Here is a 25,910-nt window from a genome sequence, read left to right on the forward strand (position 1 = left end):
AAATCATCCCTAACAAGAGGGGCACCATCTTCAAGCTCTCTCCTCAGCTCAGCAGCAAACTCCTCAGCACATCGTTCGGCATCAGCCACCTCATTTGCCTTCGCAAGATTTCGTTCATCCTGAATCTTCTGATACATGCCCTCCATGTCAAGATACAGGCAAATAGGATCAACATCAGCTCGGAGAAGCGGCCCAACACGCTCCTTCAGGTCATCCTCCATGGCATCGGTTAGATGAGCAAACTCCCTCATCATATCGTCCCGTTGAGTTTCCACGATTTTGGTGGTATCATCGAGAATATCATGCAAACGCATGTAACTATTATGATGACCCTCAATCGTTTCCTGGAAGGCAGCCTTCTCCTTCTCAAAAGCCTCGTTTAGCTGCTCCCGAAGCTGCTCTTTCTCCTTATCAAAAGCCTCCCTCGCAAGAGCAAGCTCGGCTTTTTCCTTCTTCAAAAGAGAGACCTCCTCGCTCAGCTTCTCAATCTTAGCATTGAAGCTCTCGGTGTTGCTCGTCAAGACGGACTCAACATTAGCCCTCTGAATCTGCTCTTTCTCCAAATCAGCAACAGCCGTGGTCAGCTTCTCCCGATCCAAGGAAGCTTGAGCAGTCAAGTCTTCTTGAAAGGACCGTGCGCCCAGAAGATGGTTTATCAACTGCATAAACCGACCAAAAAGTTAATAAAATTTCTTAAAATAAAACCCAAAATTATTATCAGAAAAGACATACCTGAAAAGAAAGGGACACGCTGGTGTCAAGAAAATCCTTGGGCGAAGTGGCCGCCAGCGCCTCCCGGTCCCGAGGAAGAGACACCATCTTCCCCAGAAAAACCGAAGTCGATAAAGAATCAACAGAATCTTCCATCGACTTGGATTTCAGATACCGAGCAAGAAACCGAGGAGACAGCCTCACTTCATCCTGAGCAGCAGGAGCAGCCCCCGATTCAACCAGTTTGGCCTTTTTATTCGGAGGAGACAGCGTCTTCTCCTTCTCGGGTGCACTCAAACCCACAACAACGTCAGTGCCGCCGACGAAGGCCACATCATCCTTCACTGGTGCAGCCAAGGAGGGCCCCTTCCCCTTATCCAAAATTTTTCGCTTCAACGGTTTGGCAGGAGGAGGCACGGAAGCCAAAGGAATAGCCGGGGTTATGGTTTTTCCCACCGGTTTTGGCTCATCCTTGCCTTTAGCAGTAGAACCTTTAGCAGCAGCACCACCACCCTTCCGCCGAGCAGCGTTAAAAGCACTCATGTTAAACACTGGCAAACACAAAAAAATATATATTAGCACACCAATAAAAAACAACACACCAAAATAAAGCACGACAGAAAACCGAGAACAACCTTCCCGCTTCGGGTCAAATTTAACAAGAGGCAGTTTCGGTATAAGGGAGTAAGTATTTATGGGACCAGTCGTCTTCAAAACGTCCTGGAGAAGCCTATGGTTCTCATTCCCCGCAGCATCCCGCCTCAACAGAGTCACGGGAGAGGCACATAACCACCGCTGCGGCAAGTCGGCAAAGGCGGTGGGATGATAGATCCGAAACCAATCCTCCCTAATCCTCTTAACCGAAGTAGACACTTTCTCTATTACATGCCTAGGTTCCGATTTAAGAATCTTGAAAGTAGAAAAATCATAGGCACCGCCAAAAATAAGGCCATAAATACTGGCAAACAGCTCTACCGAGAAAGGAATCCTACGACGTCGGCATAACCGACGAAGACACAAGAAATGCCTAATACCATTCGGGTGAAACTGACTAAGAGGCATATTATAAAATTTTAAAAAGGCCACTAAATCGGTTTGAAGAGGAATACGAACACCCGAATGAAGGTGTTCCACACTCACCACTATATAATCTGGCCCGGCCAGATCATTTATTGTTAGACCAGGAGGGGACAGTTCAAACCGATACCCCTCACGGAGGTTTATTTGAGAAACGAGATAATCTAAATACCCCTGGTTCATCTCGGCAAAAGCATTTTCCATCCTAACTCTCTGAGACTCAGCAGTCTTACTACTCCTAGGCCTAGCTCGTCTCGGTTTAACAAAGGAGGTCGCTTCCGAACAACCTACATCCTCTACCTTACGAAGGATCTCAACGGACTCCCCCTTGGCCGAGTCAGAAGGCTCGGCCTCTGATTTATTTCCCCCCGAAGTACACCCGTCCGAGTTACACTCCTCATCAACAATCTCCACAAAATCATTCTGGGAATCCTCCACAGAAGACATTATTTGAAAAAATATAAACACAAAATCAAACAATCAACAACCCACCTATACTAACCCAGAAGAAAGAACACTCAAGAACACTCAAGAACGCGAAGAACAAACAGAAAAAAGATGAAGAAATAGCAATAAACAAGATCAAAACCAAAGAAAATAGGCAACTTACTAATGAATATCTTCAAAAACACGAAAGGAGACACCAACGAAGGAAAGACAAACGAGAGCAAAAGGAGAGAAAAGAAAATCAGCAAATAAGAGAAAAGGCTTTTTATAAGAACCGAAACAGGGCAACTGAATTGTATCATTTGATATATGAATTGTATTACTTTGCTTATGACTTGTCGATTATTTGCCAATGTGAGTTTGTATATGATCCGAAGAAACGAGCTACCTATTGGGTGTCAATAGGCCGTGTGATCACCGGTGGTTATGAAAGTCTAGATATTCGTACATAGATACGTTTGATATGAGCTCATTAAATGTTGATCATATTTATAATTATGAAATGGAATATGTTTGGGTATCGGAAATGAGGATTATAATTGTGGCAGATACGAGGTAACTCGGTCGAACTATCTCGGGACCCGTATCTGGTGGGTAACTCAGTCGAACTATCTCGGGACCCACAACTTGGGATTAAGTCGTGGCATGATGTAACTCGGTTGAACTATCTCGGGACTATGCCTCGTGGTAGCGGGTAACTCGGTCGAACTATCTCGGGACCCGGCCACTCGGACGATATGATTCGAATATGATACGGATTAGGAGAGGTTAAGGAGTTTAAGATTAAGGTTTCGATCAGATCAAATACTTGTCTTAAGTGAATTGTTTGCAATCGCTGTGATTGTATATGTTGGAATTGTTTGAAAATGTGATTGTATATTTATATTTTAAAAATGTTTTAAATGCGATGCTTATTTTGATAATATGGTAAGTAAAGTATAACTCACTCAGCTTAATAGCTGACCCCCCAATAGTGTGTTTTTCAGGTACCTAGATTCTGAACTTGGCTAGAAGTTCGTCTTTAATCGGAAGTTTTTTTGGCTATGTACAGCCCCGACTTCCATAATTGCTGCAGTAGTGTGAAGACTGACCAGTGTCGTGGCCTATTACAGTAGTGAAATTTTATATGGTTTATAGTTATTGTCTGTTGTGTACATGTTGGTCTGGCTACGACAGTAGTGTATTGTACCACGGAGGTAAATTCCCGTGATGTAATTTCGACATAGTGGTTTATGCCGGGCTAGTACGTACATGATACGGAAACGATAAGTCCCAGCACGTTGTATGGTGTTACCAGTGTATATAAATGTATCTTTGTTTAAATGTTGCGTTTGTGAAGTCATTGTATGATTGTTTATTTGCGAAAAAGTTTTAGTGAATTTCAGGCTTGCTACGGGTTTCGGAACTACAATTCCCATTCCCTAGCGCCGGTCGCGGCCCTCGATTTTGGGTCGTGACACACATGAATTTTTATTTTAGAAAAATTGTTCTCAATAAACTGACGCGCTTCAGGTTTGATGTGTGACCTGACGTGTGTCAAGCCATGCAGGGCTGACCTATGTCAGCCCTGCTGACTCATGCATGATGCAGGAGTCCCTTTCTTAATAAAAGTTCTTTTTTATTTTAATAAATATTTACTTAAATAATAAATGTTTATATAAATATAAATTTAATTTTAATTTTAATAGTAACAATATAAATATATATATTAAAGATATTAACTAATTTTAAAAATATAAAAATTCACAAATAAAATAATTTAAAATATGTATTAACGATATATCTATTTAACATATTTTAAGAATATATATTTCATGTATAAAATATGTATCAGCAATGTATCTATTAAGTATATTTTAAAAAAAATCGTGTATAAATTTAGTAAAAATATAAATATTATATATTAATTACGTATCGGAGATGTATCAAATATGTATGAAAAATATATATGTATTACATTATAAAAAAAATTCAACACGTTTCAAAAATGTATTTAATATGTATAGAAAAATATATATATATTCAAACTTTTAAAAAAATGTATATAAAAAAAGAGTTCGAACGATCGAATATGTATTAGATATATATCGACAATGTATCAGAAATGTACTGAAGAAGCAAATAAGAAAAAGAGTTCGAACGATCGAATATGTATCAAATATATATCGACAATATATCAAATATGTATCGGAAATGTAACAAAAATGTATCAAATATGTATCAGAAAAGTATCAAATATTGTGTATCAAACACGTATCAGAGCAGTACCAAATATTTTAGAAATGAGATATTAACCCACCTATGCATCGTTTAACTTTTATTTTTAAAAAATAATAAATCAATAATTATGTAATATATCTGAGATGTATCAGAAATATATTTAAAATGTATCTGAAATGTATCAAAGATGTATTCGCTCTATAAAATCTACATTTAATATTTAATCTATTTAATAATATTTAAAATAAAAATTAATTTATATATTTAATAATTTATCTTAGGCTAACCAGATTTTTGAAAAATAGAAAATGTATTCTTATGTAGGTTTATGGGTTCAGTGTACTGCTTGGCAGTTATGCATGCTCTTTGTGCTTCTCTCCACTTTTTCTCTTGATAGACGCTTTCTAACAGAGCATTTTCTCTCACTTTCTATCTTATTTTTTCGGTCATAACACAAACAACAAATATGCAAGAAAATAAATAAATTTAAGTGAATAAACTTTCTTTCTATATGAATAACTATACCAACTTAAGAACTTCATGTTATATTATAGGCTTCAAGTTTGACCCTATCAAACCATTATTATATTTAATTTTGATATGAAGTATAAACCAAAACTCAATTCTGATCTTATTCCTCTCTTTTTTTCTTTGTAAACCATCCTACTCTTTCTTCGTAAACCAATCTGTTTTGCTTCCTAAGGTAGATTTTTATTTATAATTGTTGAGTTAAAAAAAAACATGGGTTCCGTTCGAATTGTCTGGATAATTGCTTTTGCATTTCTCATAATAGAAACAAAAAAAATGAGAAATGATTGATAGTGGGGCTTAAATAATAAGAGGCTCAATTTTCCTATCAACCTTTGCTTCTGTCTCAGTCTTATAAAACAACAGCGGAGTTTCCGAATATGAAATCGACTTTGCCAGCGATGAAACAATTCAAGAAAAAATTGACAGTTTGAGTGGACGTAAAGGGCATCTTGATAGGCTGATGAAGAAAAAGAACCGGTAGAGAAAAACTAGACACCGGCGATGGTAGGCGAGAGAGGAATTAGATATTACAAAATATGTATCAGTTGGTGAGAGAGGAAGAAGGAACTGGTGGTGCAGTTAAAGAAACAAGGTGGGACACTTGTAAGTTTGAGAGTAAGATGGCATTGGGTGAAAACAAATAAGGAATTTTGGTATTAATGTTAAGATAATGGTACAAATGTAAAGTCTATAGGTTATATTGTATATGATGAAAAAAAACATACGGTTTATAATTTTTCTTGTTATTTTCTCAAAAAACTAGGGATGGCAAAAGAAACTAGTGAAACCGATTAAGCGAACCAAAACTGAAAAATCGAAAAAAAAAAATATGATTAATCGGTCAATGAGTTTGGATTTAGGTTTTAAATTTAAATTTTTATAATTGATGGTTTAGAATTTAGGATTTGGAATTTAAAAAACCACAGTTAGTCAGTTAATAAATAATATGTATTTTTAATAAATCATAATTCTATATATATATATATATATATATTTATATATACTATAAAAAATAAATAATTAAAATAAAATGCATTTTTTAATCTACAGACATAAAAATCCTAAACATAAAAATATATGTAAAAGATATTTCATTTAGGAATATATTGATATTTTTAGAAAATAATTCTATGAAAAATACTTTATAAAAACTTCAATCTCCTTAATAAAATAATAATTTAATGGAATGGAAATATATAAGATTATATATAAATAATGAACAGTTTACATATATTTGATTGTTACAAATTATAGTTTTAAATATTTGAATTGATACACCTATTCACAAAAATAGTTTAAATTTTTATATATTTTTGAATTTCTAAAGCTTCTTCTTTGTTTGTTATAAAAATTAAATAGAATGGAATTAATTTTTTTTTATTAGACTATGCTTACTATTGTATTCTATAAATTTTATTTTATTTTAGTCTAATTTTTTTAATGGTTATATAGATAAAAAACGAACTGTTTTAAATGGTTAACCGACTTAATGGTTAACCGTATTAAATTATAGATTTAGGTTTTTAACCTTAAAAATCATAACTATTATGGACCGATTTGTAAATTAGACTTATTTACACAAACTATTACTTTTTATAAACTTAATTTCATAATTACGCTTCCATCTTTGCTTTTCAAAAAAATACAATTTCTTCTTTTCTTTTTTAATTTTTATACTTTTTCTTTTAGACAACTACTAATTACTTCTCTAATTCCTTCATAAACTAATTCTTTCAATTCCAAAGCCTTTTCTTATTTTATCTCACTGCCGCCAAATTCACCTCAAATTTTCTTTTTCTAGGGTTTTTGTGAGTGAAATATTCTCTCCTTGGCCGCAAAATCAAATCAACATGGCAGAGATGGAGAGCCTGTATTGCCTCCTGCTAAGCAAGATTCTTCGACCGATCCGGAATTATCCGATGGAAAAAAACCTAAGATCAACGACGGCGAGGATGCTGAAATTTGGGAGTATGCTGATTTGATGGGATCGGCAGCAACATATCATTCTTTAGATTCAGATTTGGTGAATTGCTCCTTCAGATCCGTCATCCTAATTGCAATCGGAGATCGTTACAACCGCCGTCCTCTTCTTCTTCACGAATCGCAACTGCCATCCTCCTCTGCTTCATGAATCGCAACCGCCATCTTTGACTTTCTCTCTTCTTCGTCATTCAATGATGCTTCAATCAGTAGCCACCTTTATCCACCAGAATCAGCAGCGGCACCACCTCGTCCTTCCAAAAGAAATCATCATTACTAACTGATTGTGCGAAGATTGGTTGTTCTGCAATGGTTAACCTGGGGTAAACCATTGGCTGTTCTGCTATGATCATCTTAATTTTCATGTAATTTACTATGTTTTGTCACCTGTGTATCTGTTCTTATTTTTCTTTTCGGCAGCCGTCAGTGGCTTAATTTTTCTATTGACGGTAGCCACCCCTTTTGTTTATGTTATTTTAATTTCACTGAATATAATAAATCGCCAATTCTTTTTCATTTTTCTGACGGATTAAAATTTATCACGAAGCGCAATTCAATTATCAAGAAACGACGATAGATTGAAGATCTTTCAGTAACAAAATGGATTCGTCTGTGATCTATACTAGTTTTATTTATTTTTTATTGTTTGTCTTTTTTATGAATGTTTTACTTTGTCCTTTCTTTATGAAAGATTTGTTGTCCTTTCTCTGTGAAAGATTTGTTGTCTTTTTTTTAGAAGGAGTTGTTATCTCTTTTTTAGAAGGAGTTATATCAAGTGTTGATTGAATCGGATGCTGTGAATTTGTAGGTGTTTGGAGAAGTTTGAACGAAGAGTGATTGAAGACTGCACTTAATTCGCGAAACAGTTATTAATTTATTTTTATTTTCGTAAGTAAGGTCCGCGAATCAGGCAGCATGCTGCCAGTTCCATGTCAGGTCATCGGGTTTAAATTTTTAAATTATCCCGAATTATTTACAAATGTAACTGTTTCATATTCAATTTAACGAGATCCGATGAATTAAAAAAAAACTTGAATTGTGCATTTTAAACAAACTGATTTTTACAAAAAATTAATAATTTTATTTTTAGTATACCGCTAGTGAACCGTGAGTAAACCGTGAGTAAACCGTTGATAAACTTATAGTTAATTAATTTTTAGTATATCGTTAATAATTTTTTAGTAAATTTAAATTGTGCATTTAAAACATAAATTATTTTCTAGTATACCGTCAGTAACCTATTAGTATACCACTGGTTAGCCAAAATCGTATTTTTGAGATTAAAAATATATTTGTGAGAATAATAAAAGTTACTTTTGCAAATAAAAAAGTATAAATTGTATTTTTCAAAAAAAACTTTGACGTTGTAATTTTGAAAATATTTTACCTTTCTATAAACACTAATTTAAAGAGGTCTATAAATTACCCTCGTAAACCGGTTTATCCGGTCCATGCCCACGCCTAGAAAAAAACGGGAAATAATTTATAGGTTTGACAAATTAATGTGAATATCATTTGAGTAAGATTTTTAATGTAGCTAGGAAAACGTTCTAACTACATCATGCACAATTTCACAAGGCACATAAAAAGCAAAATTAAGCATTTTTAAAAACGTTAATTAATTAAATACATTACTGAAAAAACTAATTATGAGAAATTAAAAAAGGAAATTGATAATGTTGGTGCTTCAAGCGGAACTCTGCGAGCTCTTGATGGTCTCGAAACAGCTTGTAGTCGCGGTTATCGTCATATTATTTTGGAAATGGATAACAAGCTTGTCGTGGACAGCTTGAACAACAACAATATCAGAATTAATGCCAATACCAATATCGTGAATGCCATCATGAATATGTTAAGGAAAGAGTGGAGTGTTTCTATCCATCATGTTCATAGGGAGGGAAATCGTTGCGCCGATAGAATGGTCAACCTTAGTTACATCCACAATGTTGGTATGCTTCAGTACGAGACCATGCCGATAGAGATTAGTAGATGTATCGCTGAAGATCTTGCAGGAGTTTCTATTCCTCGCATGTGCAGAAGGACTTAAGTTCTTTTTTTCTTTTTTTTTTGGTTTTGGCCATTCTCCTGTAATAAAAAAAAAGCAAAATTAGTAATAGAGTTTTTTTTAGAATCGTTAATTAATTAAGTACATTACTGAAAAAACTAATTATGAGAAATTAAAAAAGGAAATTGATAATGTTGGCTTCTATTCAAAGTAGTGCCTTTTGAGTCACTCAATCAAGAGTCCACTTTTTCTTCCTTTCATCTGATTTAGCAGAGAAGTGGCCGTTTGGTGCGTGAATTTGTTGTAAATGAAAATCAAAGACAGCAATAAGGAGAAATTCCACACGGTACTAATTTATTTCATAAGGAAATATATTTTGCCATAAGTTTTTTCATTAATTAAATTTTAAAACAGATTACCAGTTACTCTTTGAATAACTTTATAAAAATATTAAGTACTGTTTTATTGAGGCCGAATAATTCTAAGAGATCAGACATTTAACAAAAGTCTATATCATATTCTCATTTTTAATATTTTTCTATTATGGCCCAAATTATACTATATATATTGTTTCGGAAATATCTAAGACAAAAAAATGTATCTTGGCGTTGAAGTGGCTATGTATTTGCCACTCATAAAAAGAAGTCTACATGATAATTTATTATATATAAAAGGCCAAACCCATCCTCAGGTCCCTCTACTCTTCACTATTTTTTCAATAGGTCCTTCTACTTCAATTTGTTATTTATATGTCCCTCTACTTAAATATTTTTAGTCAGTACGTCCCTCGATGGATGGAATATAGAGAGTGGTTCTCACTCTCTGTTATTGAGAGTGAAAAAAATTGATGACATTAAATAATGTCTAGGTGGCATAAATTAAGGGCTTATTCATTCAAAATCTTAACTTAAAAATTAAATTGTAATATTAACTAAAATTAATGGCAAAACAATAAATTTTCCATCTTCTTCCTCTTTCTATTGTTCAACTTTACAAACCGTATCTGACCTTATCTTTTTATCAAATTTGCAGTTCAAAACCAAAATTACACAAGAAATTAATAAGAATCACTTTCTAACTTTATTAATCACACATCATTTCAATAAAAAATGAAAACAATAAAACCTAACTCTATTCCTAAAAAATCACAACCACCGCCACCCATTTTTATTTTTCGGACATCAACACTTCTTCTTCGCAGCGGTATTGACGGCGATCTGTAGCTTCCGACAAGCTAGTTTGCGACCTTGTCTTCACCTGCGGCAGCTGTGGTTTCTTCTTCAACCAGCAATCTCCAACAAACGGCGGCCAATAGCTCGCCGGCAGAAGAAGCAAATTGTTCGTCATCAACAGAAATGTCTCTGTCTTTCCCCACAGCAACTCTTGTTCTTACCCAGCAGCTGCAGCTCCTTTTTATTCGCACTCGCCATTTCCGATTCAAAAGTATTGGTCGTTATCGTCTTCTCTCTTTACCATTTGGTTCAACTTACTAATTCTGGATCTACTTGCTTTAAGCCTTCAACGAGCATGTAAAATTAAAAACAAAACTCTAAACCAAAAAATCTAGGAGCCACAATTGAATTTGAAAAATTTGGGATAGGGTTTATTTAGAGAAGATGATATGACATGGGCTATGTGGATTTATTGAGGTGGTTAAATAACAATTTCGGTCCTTCAAATTGTTTTTTATTTTTAAAATTAATGGTGACATGTCATTAGTTAACAGAAGTTTTATTATTTAACGGAACTTTTATTAGTTAACGGAGAGTGTATCACACTCTCTGCATTCCATCCGTGTAGGGGTATAATAACAACGAAAATGAAAGTACAGGGATACGAAAACGTCAAATTGAAGTATAGGGACCTAATGAAAAAAAGGTGAAGAGTAGAGGGACCCCGAAATGGGTTTGGCCTATATAAAACTAACTTAAGAAAAAAAACATAATGATATAAAATTTAATTATAAATTCGTACTGCAAGTTTACACTAGACCAAAGTTTTATATGTCATGGTCTTTATTTTAAGGGTTAATTGTCTATAAAATCATGATCTTTGCAAGTTTCAAAAATAATTGTAGACACCACCTTTCATTTTTTTCAATATTATCATGGACACATTTTTTGGTGAAAATTTTGCTTACTTGGACAGCCGATGCCACGTGTCATGCCACGTCAGCAAAAATGCCACTAAAAATCACCAATGTTATTTTTGAAAAAAATGAAAAGTGGTGTCTATAATTGACACGTTCAAAGTTTATGTTATTTTTAAAACTTGGCGCAAAAGTCATGATTTTATATGTAATAACCCTTATTTTAATGATACCATCTAGACTCTTTTTTCATAAGTAACAAATACGTGATGTGGCACCTGAGTGCCAAATCAGATGTGGCACGCGTCTTTTTCATTTCGAACATTTTTAAAATAATATAATATTGTACTATAATCGAGAGATTTAGAAGAGCGATATATAATAATAACATTCGTTAAACGTTTAACATTTTAGCTAAAAAAATAGTTACGCTTTTAAAAAAAATGGGATTAGTAACATATACTCTGTGTATATCAATTTTTCATTCGATTTATAAATTAATTAATTATAATTAATACATTTTTGAAATTAATAAAAATTAAATTGATTTAAAAATATAAAATTTAAAATAGAAGAATAATTTTTAAAAATTTAAAGAAAATAAATAAATTTAGAGCCAAATGTAAACAAAATAAAAATATATCATTACTTTAAAAATATATAAATATAAATATTATTAAAAATAGGTTATATTTATTGGTAGTTCCATTTTTTGCCTTTTTTTTATTAAATAAAAAATCTAATGGTATAAAAAAATTAGAAAATTTATAATAAATTAATCGAAACAATTTAACTTTTTGATCGATCTGCTTTTATAAATTCTCCTAAATATTGCTAAATTAACATAATAGAATAAGACATATAAAATAATTTCCCAAAAAAATAAATAAAAAGATTATTTAGAATATTAATGGAAGAAAATGAAAAGTTGAAATAAACTGTAGAAGATTTTCTAGCATGGCTCTATGAATAAAGCATGAATGCGGTCTAAATATGCATAAATACAAGAAATAAAAAAAATTGTCGGGGTAGATTGTATTATGGAAATATCACGATCAAGTTATTATCATTGAAAGGAGGTTTAACCTATTATAAAGTTCTGGTATTATTGGATTTTATTTCTTTTGGTCCTTAAAAAACTTTTTACATTTAAATAGTCCTTTAGCTATTTAATTTATACACTTATTGTTTCTTGATGGATGAAATGAAACTACAAAAAAAAAAACTTGTCATTGTTTTAATTGCATGAAACAACAAAGTTTTATGCCTAAAGGATCATACGTATGTAAAATAAATAGTTAAAAAAATCAATTAAATATAAAAAAATTGTTCGAAAATCAAATGAAATAAAAAGTAATCGTACAAAAAACGTTATAATGGATTTAGTCTTTAAAAGAGATATCCCTTAATAAAACACCATGTTGACTTACAACTACATACATGTTCTGATTTATTAGAAAAGAAATGAATACACAAATACAACACATAAGGTTGTACAAATACAAATTGAACGCAACCATACCTATGTTTCAATATATAAAGCCATTATTAGATACTAAGGTACAACAAATAAATAAAAAATGAAAGGAAATACATTTTTTACATGTCTAATGACCATCTATTTTTTAAGTGCAAAAGCTCATGAAGAATACTATAACAAAACAAAATTTGATATTCGTATGAAGCAAAAAATAACCAAACTTTATTTCTTTCACCATGAAATTTATGGTGGAAAAAACCCAACTACTGTTCAAATAGCTCAAGCCAATTCAACCAACAACCAAATTAGTTTTGGTAAGCTTTATGTTGTTAATAGCTTTATGTTGAAGTAATAACCAGTCAAGCCGATGAAACTGAAGGAGTCAGTCGTTCTTTACTTGGATTATGGATTAAACAAAGGAAAATTTAAAGGAAGTTCGTTTGTCATTATTTCACGATATTTTTTTCCAGATTCGAGACACGAGCTTGCAGTTGTTGGTGGGAGAGAAAAGTTTCGGATGGCTACAGGTTTTGCTAAGATTCGATCTGTTTATCTTAATGCCACTGAGACGTATAATATTGATAAATATGTTGTTACCTTGTATCATTACTAAAGATATGGTCGGGTTTGATGTGTTCAAAAATTACAAACATTTGCTTGTGAAGTTAATTATAACCAAACATTTTAAAATCATTTCATTTAGCTAATTTTGGGAGTTTGTGCGTCAATTATATCGGATTTGAAAAATAATATTTTTTGTCAAATTTAGGTCCTTGAAATGGCTACCTAATTGACTAAAAAAATTGATTACTTTTAAAAATGGCTATACTAAAACCGGCTAAATGAGGTGATTTTAAAGGTTTGGTTAAAATTTACTAAAATTTGATATTTTTTTAAGACATTAAAAATAAAATATTATGATAAAATTTCTATTACTATTTTACTAAATATCATATTATAATAGTTCTTTTATTGTAATTAATTAATCTTTGTAATAGTAAGAGACCTATTTGTTTTTAGAAATATTAAATTAATAATTGAAAGCTTAAATCTTTTGGTGAATTAGTTATTTGTTAAGGTAATAAGACCTTTGTGTTTGAAAGATCTAGAGTTTGACCTTGAACAACTTGCAACTAATTATTTAAATATTAATGATAAAATTACACTATATTAGAGGAAAAAACCTCACCTTTTAGCTCTAATTCGTTTCCTCATCTTCAAAAATCGTCAATCGTTGTTTAAATTTTCACCTTTCGTCTTTCAATCGCACCCTCAATGTATTAAATTGACATATTTTCATTTAGAAAAAAATTCAAATCAATATTTTATATTTTAATACATATTTTAAATAGTCCTCAATATTAAAATTTAAACAATTTAACCATTTCCTCTAAAAAAATTGTTTTAAATTTTAACTTTTTCTCCTAAAAAGTGAGGGGGTTCTCAAAAGATAAGCCTATAATTCGAGGATTTTTTTTAAGAATGTCAGTTGACCAAAAAATGTATTATTTCTTTGTAATTTTAAAAGTTTAAAAATTATATTAATTTTTAATTAAAAAACAAGAACCTTTTCTAATTTAACCAATTTATATCATTTAAACTATGAACCCATTAAACTACTGAAATCCATACCTGACAAAAAATTTACGTCAAAGGGGGAAAATTCTTGCAACCCCACAATCGGAATCGATGAAAAACAGACCCATACGGGTCTATTCTTCACGGGACAGTCGGAATCGATTAAGAACAGATCCGTTGGTTCTATTCTTCATCATGAAGAACAGATCCCACTGGGTCTGTTCTTCTTCGTATAGCAAGGGTGGTCAGATTGTTTTATTTCGGGTGGTGGCCGAATTTTTTGAAAGTTGAAGAAGATGAACAATAATTTTTAGGAATTTCTTATTAATTAACTTATTTGATTAGATAGATTTAATTAGGTTAGTTAGGGAAAAAGGGCAGAAAAATTCTAAATTTTTATTAATTAGTCTTACTTAATTAGGATTGACTAAGGTTTTATTTAAGGTTAATTAGTGTTAATTTCTATAATTTAGCAATCCCACTCTATTGTTTTGGTTAAAAGAGTGAAATCAATCTGCTTTTGCATAGTTATGTGATAATTTGATCCGATTTTACGAATTTGGACTTATTTGATATTTCGTGCTATTTAAGGATCTGTTTCTATATTTTACTCAATATAAAATCGACATTATCTATAAGCACAATTCTGATATGAGAAATTTCTTTCTAAGTCTAGTTTCAATACAAGTGGAATAACCACAACTGGATTATTATAAATAAAAGGATTAATTCCATTTAAAATCATCACATTTACATTTTTTTTCATTTTAATCACGTCCTTTAAAAAGTGTCAAATAAAATCACTACCTTTCATTTTTTTTCAAATCTATCACGAATGTGAAAATTCGATGTATCTTTGTTGACTCGACAACCGGAATCAACAAGAAAAGAGTAAGGGGAATGTATTTTGTGTGTTAACGGGCATTAGTCAGATTAAAATATTTATTTGGAAGGAAAAAGATATCGAATTTTACTCATCGATGATAGATTTGCAAAAAAATGAAAGGTGATGATTTTATTTGATACTTTTTAAAGAACGTGATTAAAATAAAAAAATGTATAAAAATAATGATTTTATATGAAATTAATCCTAAATAAAATTATACTAAATAAAATTATACTACAATTTATTATGCAACACGGTCAAATTGTACAAAATGTTTTCTCCAAATTAACTATCCAAATGAATGAAGTAGCCTCAGTTTTGAATCCAAAAGGTTCTAGATAACATCCTACATATTTCGCAAAACCAGATTTCATAGAATTTCGAGCCATACAACTCAAGATAGGAAAAACATATAGAAGCTACTCAACATTGAAATTTGGACAGTAATCACCAAATACAATCCATCACTTGTTATTAACCCTAATTTACACGTTATTAATGAAAGTGAAATAATTTTATATTCACTAAAGTTTTAATCCTCTAATATGGATCAATTATGTTTTCTCCCAATACCAAAACCTCATTAAACAAATTAAAAAGTGACGAAAGAACTTACTAATTTAGCTTTTTAATCACTACAAATCTTTTATTCTAGCATTTTAAAAAGGTTTATGTTTAAATCTCTAGAGTTTGTTTTTGGGTTTCATAAAGATAATAAGGATTTTAACTAAATAAAATTTAAAAATATATGTCGTGCTGAAAAATGGCTAAAGAACTATTTTGGTCCCTCAAAGTATTAAAAAAAGCTTTTAGAGCTATGAAGTTTAAATTTTTGTAAATAGTGTACACCTCTTTTTTGGACAGGTAGGAATATGGGAATGAAACCTCCAATGATGATTTCTAGAGACACCCGTTTGAGTGACGAGCTAACATTCTTCTTATCAGATTGACATATAGCGGCAAATTTGAAGGACTTAAGCGTATTTTTCGCAAATAGCCAATAAATAATCCAAAAGGATTGTGATAAAAGTCTAAGCAATTGGACTAAATGGGCAATTTGTAGGTTTGACAAACCAAATTGCCCAAAATCCGACCTTAGTGGCCCCGAAAGCTTTTTTGACATTTTTAAGGACCAAACAGCCTTTTAGCCACTTTTTTTCATGACGTACACTGATAACCCCAAAATTATATTTTAATTAATCTAAAATAAGAGTTTTAACCTAATCAAAACCCTAACTAACCTTATCCCTGGCTAACCCTATACGCTATAAAAACCACCTTATGTGTACATAGATAGGGTGTGGACAATTATTATCATAATTAAATAATTTAAAATATTATTGTTATTTAAGAACCCTAAATTTTCAGCCACCAACAACCTGCATGCCAAATTTCGGGTTCGTTTTAACTCAGAATTAACTTCGGTTTGAATCTGCAAACCTGTACCAATCAGAAGAAGAACTTCCGTAGTTTTCCCGGATCCAGATTCCGACTATATAGACAAACAGATGATAGACAACTGTTAGACATTATGGATCTTTAAGGTTTCAAATTATTTCTAACCTTACATGTATTTTAACAGTAAATGTGTATGCCTATATTATTTACCGCTTTCCAAAACATTGTCCAGATCCACTATTTAACGGGATTAATAACATAACCATGTTATTAGCTCTAAATTTAGTAAATCGCCTAGAAATTTTAAGATTACCTTGAAAATATAATTAGAGGTTGTGTAGATATTAAAAACAACTGAATTAAAATCATTCTCAGATAGACATTCGGTTTAGGCCTTGTGCATAATAAATAAATAAAATCAACCTCTGTTTGTTATATGATAGAAACCCCAAGATTAGATGTTTGAGGAGAATTTGCTACATGTTCACATGCTAGTCCAGATCGAGTCACATATGTGTCTCACATGATTTGCAGCTTTCCAGACTTGTTTACTTTTCAGCACCATTATCATCTGGACAGTTTGTATGATTGAAATGAGGTATACCGATATTGCCCAGTAAATGAATGTAATTGATAAGTCAAGTACAAGAGTTTTGATTGTGTCCATCGAATCCGGTCTTTTATTCCGATACACGATGGTCTCATCCATAAGCGTGTGGGATTTTCTAGTTAGTATAAAAGACATTTCCTACCTAATCTAGGTGGCGACTCCATTTTTAAAAAAACTTAACCTGATTCAAAATCAGCAACAAGTCTAGGAGAGCGCCCCCGAAACCCGCTCCACTCACAATACTATTTGTTGGACCAAATCCTTTTCGATCCTTATAGGAACTATCGCTGATCGATTAGGAACTTCCTAGCGAGAATCGAAAAATCGCATTTTCGACTAGTTACAGTAGGTTTTCGCACCCGCTACACCCTCTTCATCGCGGGCGCGACACCTTAATCGCGAGCGCTATAGGCTTGCATCACGGGCACGACATTTGTGCTGACCAAACCCCTTAGAGTTTTGACTTGGATCACGGGTACAACACTTATGACTGTTTGAGCCCCTACGGCTATTTCTGAGCACCCCATTAAAGTGCTAACACTTGGCTCAAGCCTATTGGAGGATTCCTTTAGAATCAAATATCACGGGCGCTACATACCCATCACGTGCGCAACCTGCCTGCTGCCAACACAATTAATGTCATCTTTCTAGATGAATTTGAGGAGAGTTGTTGGGGGTTATAAAACCCCACAACCACCACATTTATATGGTTAGACACTCTAAGTACAACAACAACTACAAGCAATTAAATTAAACTCTTTTTTCATTTATTGTGATAAATTATTTGATCTCTTTTCTTTATTGTTTATAATCACTACTTTTATTTATCATTTAGTTTTTGTAGGTTTGTGATAAGGCTTGAAAAATCACTTAGTGATTTTGTGTTTAACTCTAGAGAAATACTCTTTGTAATTAGTTAGGAGTTGAGCTTAAAACACCCCCCATTAGTGGATTAATTACAAAGCTCAATCTTTGATTGAGCAGTGGAGTGAAATCGATTTGTGATTCGAACTACTCTAAATCTATTGTGTTCTTTTTTCTATCTCTCAAACACTTAACCAAACCCTAACCAAATTTTAATTTCTAAAATAATATTATTCACCCCTCGTCTAAAGTAGTATTTGGGATTTCACTATTTTCATATAAATTTATCATATATTACACATAAACGATTTAGGTAATAAAAATAAATTAAAATTCTTGTTCCAAAATAGTTTCAAAAACATCCCTTTTCAAAATAGAATATACAACAAGCATATATCATATATATATATATATATATATATATATATATATATATATATATATATATATATATATATATATATATATACACAGTATCATTTTAGTCGAATTACAAAAAGCTCTGATACCACTATTGAATTTTCTAGGTTTATAACGCATCAGAAATTTCAAAAATATTTTCAAAATCTAAAACAAGATCCATGTAATTCAATAAGATTGACATAATTTTATATTAAAACTAATCGAATGGTGAATTTCAAAACAGTTGTTTTAAAAAGAAGAGAAGTGATTCACTTCGGTGGCATCTTGTCTCGAGTTTTTAGTATCTTTTGCAGACCAAAACGTCTTCAAAAAAATACATCCTTTAAATATATCCACACGAATAAACTTCTTTTAAATAAGTGTTTATGTGCTAACACTTTTGCTCTCCCAAAACAATCAAAAATTGTGTATGTTTATGAAATAATTGACTGTGTTTTTCAACATATGAAAACACTTAAACTAAATCTTATAGCTAATGAAGTGTATTTATACATATACAACTCTATTAGGGTTTAGTTATAAAAACGTGTTTCAACCCATTTGAAACACTTTATTTTTTATCTCCTTATTTAATATATATTTATTTTCACCAAAAATATAATCTTCTAAAGATATTAATATAAGATAACACTTATCTTATAAAAAAAACAAAGTTATATATAAATTAATAATTATATAATTAACATAACTCTTATCTTAAATAACAACAATTATTCATCATATATATATATATATATATATATATATATATATATATATATATATATATATATATATATATATATATATATATATATATATATATTATCACATTTCTTTGGACTTATAAAAAGCCATATTTATTTGGGTTTTTTTATACAAAATACTATTTTTTACAACATTTATTTTTGTACCATCTTTCTTAAATTTTTATATTCATACCAACTTTTTTTCTTATACTATTTTAAAAAATATATATTTTTTATACTAATTTTCATTTTTCACCATTATATTTTTGCATTTAATATTTATTATATATTTAATTTATTTATTTATTTTATTTTTTCTGGATTTTGACTTTTTTTTTACTATTGACATTTGTCGTCAGTTTTTATCAACATAATATCAATACAATATCAATAACATAATAAACCAGCTAATATTAATTTTTAAATCTTTTTTATATGAGTTTTACTTTTAAATATTTTTTAATCTTTACTTTTGCTCATTTTTAACCAGTATTTTTTATTTACAATATTTAATTTTTTCGTACATCAACATAAAATCAACACAATGTCAATCAATAAGCAACATGTAATAAACTAATTAATTTAAATTTTTAAATTTTTTGCACTAATTTTATTCTTTTAAGCATTATTTCAATTTAATTTAATTTTTTTATTTTATTTCACGTACAATATCGTTCTTTTTACTAATGTTAAAATTAAAACATCAGCACAATATCAACAAAATGTCAATACAATATCAATACTGTAATATTACAATAATTTAACATTATCAATAAAAAAAAGCAGTATCTCATACAAAATTAACCAAAAATCAACAACATATAATAAATTGACTATTTTAAATTTTAAAATTCTTTTACACTAATTCTACACAATATCAATATTATTATAATAGTCCAACATCAATAAAAATATCATCATCTCATACTCTTCTGATTTATCTTCTTTGCCTTTAAACTTAAAAACATCACACAAACGGACCATATGTTCATTGTAGAATGATCAGTGTAGATTAATTTGATTAAAATTATATTTTTTTTAATCTAAACCGTTTATTTTATAATAAACGGTATAAATCATGAATATAACCCCCTCAAGTCCATTTGAAGTTGAGGGAGTCCCAATCCAAAATTTATGGGTTGATACTTGATAGTTGACCTTTACAATAATAAATGATAGTTAATTAAATAAAAGAAAACAATTAATGACCATTTCATAAAAAAAAAAATCAATGACAATTTGATTCAAAAATATCAATAAATAACAATGAAAGAATAAATAAAAGAACACCGACCGAGGATTCCCGGAATTACAGCAAAGAGAGCAGACACCCGCGCAAATCTCCCAAACAAACAAAAAACCTCATTGATTCACTCATCGGATTGATTTCATTATGATATGCAGATGGAAAATCAGAGGCTGATTCTTACTAATGCAACTTCATCACCAACACGAAGATCGTATCTTGATTATATTGAGCACCCTGTTTCAAAGCTTGACACTCTTGCCGGCGTCGCCATTAAATATGGCGTTGAGGTAAAAAAAAAATTATGGGTTCTGAATTTTATGTCTAATAATTACAAAATTTGTTATCTTTCTAGGTTTAAATGACAATTTTGTTATGATTTGTTTTGCAGGTGGCGGATATTAGGAAAATGAATGGTTTGGTGAGTGATCTTCAAATGTTTGCTCTTAAATCACTTCAGATTCCATTGCCTGGAAGACATCCACCATCGTCTTCTTTATCCAATGGTCACCATAATTCTCCAAGGTATTAACTTTGTTTTGAATCACATTTTCATATCAAAGTAGGGATTTATTAGATCAAGTCTGTGGAAATGTTGTAATTTTTTCACCTGTTGCTTATCAGCTGTGTTGTACAAAAACTTTTCCAAACTTTCATTTTCGGGTTTCATTTCATTTTTCTTTCTAAAGTAACTTAAGTATGAAATTTAAATATTTATAACATGTTGTTTTTTAAAAATATATTTTGCCTTTTTCTGTTTTGATATTTCCCATTTCGGCATTTTCCTGATACATAGCTTATCAGCATTTGAACTAGGAATCTTATAATTAACATTAGAACTTCTCTGGGCTGTCATACCACTGTCTTACCACAAAGTTTACGACTATGCCATGGTGTTTTGCTTGACTCGCTTGCATGGATCACGTAACAGCTACCGGGAGAAGTGGCAGGAAACTATGGCTGCAGTCTTGCTAGCTGTAGGGAGATTCCAGAAGGCTTATTACATTTCTTCTTAGCTCTTTATCAGTGTCTGTTTGAAACAGGGATCAACGTTCCTATGACCGCCACAACACAACCATCATGCCTTGGTGGTGATTGCTGCATTGATTTTTGTAGCGATAAGGTGGAAATATTGTGCTTACTGTCCCTTATAGCTGCATGATTTATATTAGTAAGGCTTTAGATTTGATGTCATAAGCTTAACTTTTCAGTTAAGCTGTCTTGGACTTGCTTGCTTCCCTTTGCTCTTTATCAAATATTTTCTTATCCCCCTTGATTGTAAAGCTATGACATTTACAAAACAGTTAAACTGCGTGAAGTGCCGCATTTGTTTTCTTGCTCTTGTCGTTGGTAGTATTTATTATGTTTCTCATTCTCCAAAGGATTTTTCTATTTTGTACAGTTGGCATTTACATGCTGAAGCACTCTTAGATCTAAGATTTTTTTTTTGTTTTGCAGACAGCAGGCGTCAAACGGCCATTCTGGCCTCTTTGATTCATTTCAATCCTTGAAGCTTAATTCTTCAAAGAGGGAGGTTTCTCAGGCCATGAGTTCCTTACGAGGTTATTATGGACTTGAGCCAATAACAGATCCAGAGAGTTCTATAGCTCTTGAAATGGCAGACTGTTTAAAAGGAGATTTTGACAATGAGGAAGACGTTCAGTATCTTAGACCTCTACCGGCTACAAATAGACCTCTGAGTGTCAACCGGAAATCTAAGAGCTTATTAAATGGTTTTCTAGACGAGAACAATGGACTGGCTGACAGCCAGCTTTCTACGGAGACGAGTGAAATTGATTCAGAAAAATGGAATGAGAAATTACTTAGACGGCGTCAAAAGTCTGAAACTGACTTCACTTCCATGTGCCCTGAAACACTCATGAGAGAGGACAGCTACGGAGGTGCAAGTTCTGCTATCAAAGGAAAGAGCTTAGCTCCGAGATCCAAAGCAGCAAGTCGAACTGTTACGACAATTGATACTGAAATAAGCACTTATACTGATTTGCCTACAAATGGTGGATTTTCTAGCGTAAGAAAGTCATCAAGTACATCAAGCTTGCAGGACCAGGACAGTGCTTCCATCTGGCCAACATCCAAATGGAATTTGAAACCAGACTTGCAAGCCCTTTCAGCTGCAGCCACAAGGCCAATCTTTGACGGATTGCCAAAACCGGCTACTAACCGAAGAAACAAAGCTGCTTGATTAGCTATCATACTTTATTGATACCCAAGTCTACATAATCAATTTTGATCAAATATTTTGGCAGGTAATACATTTCTATTTCTCAAAGGGTAAATAGAAAATCGACTAGAAAACTGTTAGCATAATAGGTTTGCACATATTTTTCCCAGACTCCCAGCAGTTTGATACAAGATATATGTTCATATAAATCCAATTTTCAGATTTGTGAGTGGTCTATTTTTATAACTGTGTAGGTTTTCCCAGGACTATAATTGGGTGAAGTAATGCCATTTAAATTCCTTCTGTAATTCGGAAGTGCATCATACGCTTTTTTCCCTCTGTAATTCCATATGATCGTGTTCATGTAATTCCATATGATCGTGGTACATGAAGTAAAAGACGTAATTTTACGTATTATGGCACATTTCTCACCAAAATGTATATACACAAAGAATAGTTAAGTGTATACGTGTGAAAATGTGCATTAAATATGTACAACTAAAGGAGAATTGATTGAAACAGTGTTTTAAAAACCTGACCGGCAGGTCAGACCGGTCGAACCAGGATCCGGTCAATGGTCCAATTCAAAAAAACAGAAATCTGGTTGAATAGGATTGGACCGTTTTGGACGGAATTGAACGGGACGAACTGGTCATTGAACCGGTTGGACCGCTGTCAAACCGAATGAAGAGAATTAGTGACGAAAAAATTTGTCGCTAAAAATTCAAAATCTGTCGCTAATTTTTTTTTTTTTTAGGTTGAACCTGTTTAATCAAGAACTGGTGGCGAACCACCAGATTAGTTTTTGAAACACTGGATTGAAATAATATTATGTATCAAAATCTTCTAATACATTTGCTTGTCCTTAAACAAACTAAAAATTGTCATTTTAAAGCAAACATGCAAGCCTCCTACTAATGATTAAGAGAGAAAAATACAATTTATTTATACACTAAATTAAGACATTAAACATCAGAATTATTTTTAGCAATCATAAGAAAACTAAAATTCACTTAACATAAAGAGGTTACACATAAATTTGTATATTGAATATTAGTTGTAAGTAATAAATACTTACTCTAATAATATGATGGTGTAAAACTATCTCACATATGTGGGTGGATAATAGACATCAGAGGAACCTAAACTATTGCTATATTTCATTTTGAAACGAAGGATCACTTTACTTTCAAATTTGGCACAAAATATCAAAAACGTCCAAATTAAAAAAACCGTATCACTTTTATCCTGAACTTGGCAAAACCGGTTCAAATACACCCCTATTCTGATGTGTCACTTTAATTAGAGAGTGGGATTTTACATTTGAAATAATTAACTCTAATTAACTCTAATTAACTTAATCTAATTAAATATTTAACCCTAATTAATCTAAAACCCATCTTCTTCATCCTCCACCACCACTATCCCTCCACCTCCATCAACCAACTCCAAAAATCCATCAACCACTGCCGAACCCATAAATAACCGCCCAAAACACCACCCACCGCCAGCAAATTCTCAGTAGAGATGAACTCAGTGACGAACTGAGTTCGTCTCTGACTGAGACTGAATTGTCTCTCATCTGAGAGACGATATCTGAGTTAATAGAATTATTTGTATAAATTTTATTGAGTTAATTACATATAAAATTATAATCTTTGCACCAAATTTTAATAGCATAAACTTTAAAACGTGTCAATCACAAACACCGTCTTTTATTTCTTTTTAAATTAACATCGGCAATTTTTAATGGCATTTTTTCTGACGTGGCATGACACATGAAAGACCCATCGGGTGTCTAAGTCTGTAAAATTTCACCAAAAAAATATGTTTATGATAAAATTGAAAAGAAATGAAAGATGGTGTCTGAGATTGACATATTTTAAAATCATATTATTTTTAAAATTTGATACAAACATTATAATTTTATAAGTAATTAACCCAATTTTACATTACATAAGTTATTGCATAACGTTTCCGCAAGAATACATCTACGGAACATATATAAAAGTACACAGTTTACTAAACTATATCTATGCTAACTGCTATTCAGTAGCTTTCAAACCACCTCTCTCTAAAATTAAACTCTCTCCCATCTCTCTAAAACCCACAAAACTAATCTCATAGTTTTGAGGAGGTGGTTTCGGCCTCATGGCCGGAAAACCACCTCCTTCATCCTCACAATATTTACCATCCTTTTCTAATAAAATTTCACATGGAGGACACTCTTTTTTTAGATGTTTGAAAAATTCTAGATATAGTGGTGTTCGGAAAACCTATGCCATCTTCATCTATTGATTTTTTTCCAAATCTAATGAGAGAGTTATCTCTCTTTTTCTTGTGTTGTTTTGAAGGATTTTCAATCCAGTTAAGAAGTTTAAAATATTTCTTGATTAGATTTAGATCTCAAACTCAAAAAGAAGTCTTTTAAAAAAATTGAGTTATTTTTAATAATTTTTCTATGATGGTTCTTCTTACCTTAATTAGATAACTTTCGGGATCTATATTGGAGATGAGCCTTGAAAAGTTTGAAGTTTTTGGATCGAGCGGTTTCAAGATCGTAGTTCAATATTTGAATCTTATATGTATTTGGGTAATCTTTTTATGGTAGAAAAGCCTTAACAGATGACTGTATTTACAGCTGTATTTACAGCACTCATCATTATTTTAGAATAGTTTTTTCAGATTGTTGAAAAACGGTTCATTTATAAAAAAATTATTATTATTAATGAAAGTTTTAGCCTTTGAAAAAAAAAATACTAAACTATATCTTCTCTCTCAAACTAACCCCTCTCCTTTCAAACCCTAAACTCAGTGCCATCAAAGGGAGATAAATTTGGCCAAACCCACCATCACATTTCTCTAACCTTGCACTAAATAAATAGTATTTTACCATATATTAATATTACTAGTTATTTTTGCCTTTTTGATTTTACCTACCGTTTATGGGTTTCTTTCTTTAGAATTGAGAGCTATATAAGATATTTTACTTTAATATTTCGCGATCTTGAAATCACTTGGTGGTATTTTGTATAAAAATTAATTGGAATAAGTGTGTTGCCGAAACTTGAGTTTTCTTACATCTCCTTTAAAAGATTAATTTACAAATCAATTTTACGGTTTAGAATAGATTTGCTATTTTTATTATTTCTTGGTGCAATTTTTAAATTTATAGATTATGTCCACTATAGGTAGATTTATATTTAGATATAGTTTTGTAGAGTTTTATGTTGGATGACACATTTGATAGTCAAATAACTATAATATTCTGTAATATCTAACTCAATTATTATGTTTGAATTTAAGACTCTTGCAGTCGAATTTTCATCAACGAATTAAACCATATCTTTGGTTAAAAAAAAAAACTTAAGCAACTATAAGCGGTATTCATAATTTAGATATTCAAGGGTTAAAAATCGGAGAAATGGATAATGATACTGATATATAACCAATAA

The 25,910-nt window shown here is 31.4% G+C and overlaps 2 protein-coding genes across 2 annotated transcripts; both read left to right on the top strand.

The window, feature by feature from the left end:
* Positions 1 to 12,670: 12,670 nt before the first annotated feature.
* Positions 12,671 to 13,153, top strand: LOC126681509 (dirigent protein 4-like). Its single transcript, XM_050377051.1, has 2 exons — positions 12,671 to 12,854; positions 12,900 to 13,153. Exons 1-2 carry the CDS (start codon positions 12,671 to 12,673, stop codon positions 13,151 to 13,153), a joined length of 438 nt encoding a protein of 145 aa, XP_050233008.1.
* Positions 13,154 to 20,271: 7,118 nt separating this feature from the next.
* Positions 20,272 to 22,823, top strand: LOC126679777 (uncharacterized). Its single transcript, XM_050374757.2, has 3 exons — positions 20,272 to 20,563; positions 20,665 to 20,798; positions 21,732 to 22,823. The coding sequence occupies exons 1-3, from the start codon at positions 20,426 to 20,428 to the stop codon at positions 22,474 to 22,476; spliced, it is 1,017 nt and encodes a 338-aa protein (XP_050230714.1). The 5' UTR covers positions 20,272 to 20,425; the 3' UTR covers positions 22,477 to 22,823.
* Positions 22,824 to 25,910: the final 3,087 nt, after the last annotated feature.

This window comes from Mercurialis annua, linkage group LG5 (genome assembly GCF_937616625.2).
Source record: "Mercurialis annua linkage group LG5, ddMerAnnu1.2, whole genome shotgun sequence".
Taxonomy (NCBI): domain Eukaryota; kingdom Viridiplantae; phylum Streptophyta; class Magnoliopsida; order Malpighiales; family Euphorbiaceae; genus Mercurialis; species Mercurialis annua.

What these genes read in the sequence shown, in the direction of transcription:
- LOC126681509 (XM_050377051.1), top strand. Translation starts at nt 12,671, where the DNA reads ATGACCATCTATTTTTTAAGTGCAAAAGCTCATGAAGAATACTATAAC. An exon ending in CAACAACCAAATTAGTTTTG is followed by an intron (nt 12,855 to 12,899) that starts GTAAGCTTTATG and finishes AGTAATAACCAG; the next exon opens with TCAAGCCGATGAAACTGAAG.
- LOC126679777 (XM_050374757.2), top strand. Translation starts at nt 20,426, where the DNA reads ATGCAGATGGAAAATCAGAGGCTGATTCTTACTAATGCAACTTCATCA. An exon ending in CCATTAAATATGGCGTTGAG is followed by an intron (nt 20,564 to 20,664) that starts GTAAAAAAAAAA and finishes TTTGTTTTGCAG; the next exon opens with GTGGCGGATATTAGGAAAAT. An exon ending in GGTCACCATAATTCTCCAAG is followed by an intron (nt 20,799 to 21,731) that starts GTATTAACTTTG and finishes TTTGTTTTGCAG; the next exon opens with ACAGCAGGCGTCAAACGGCC.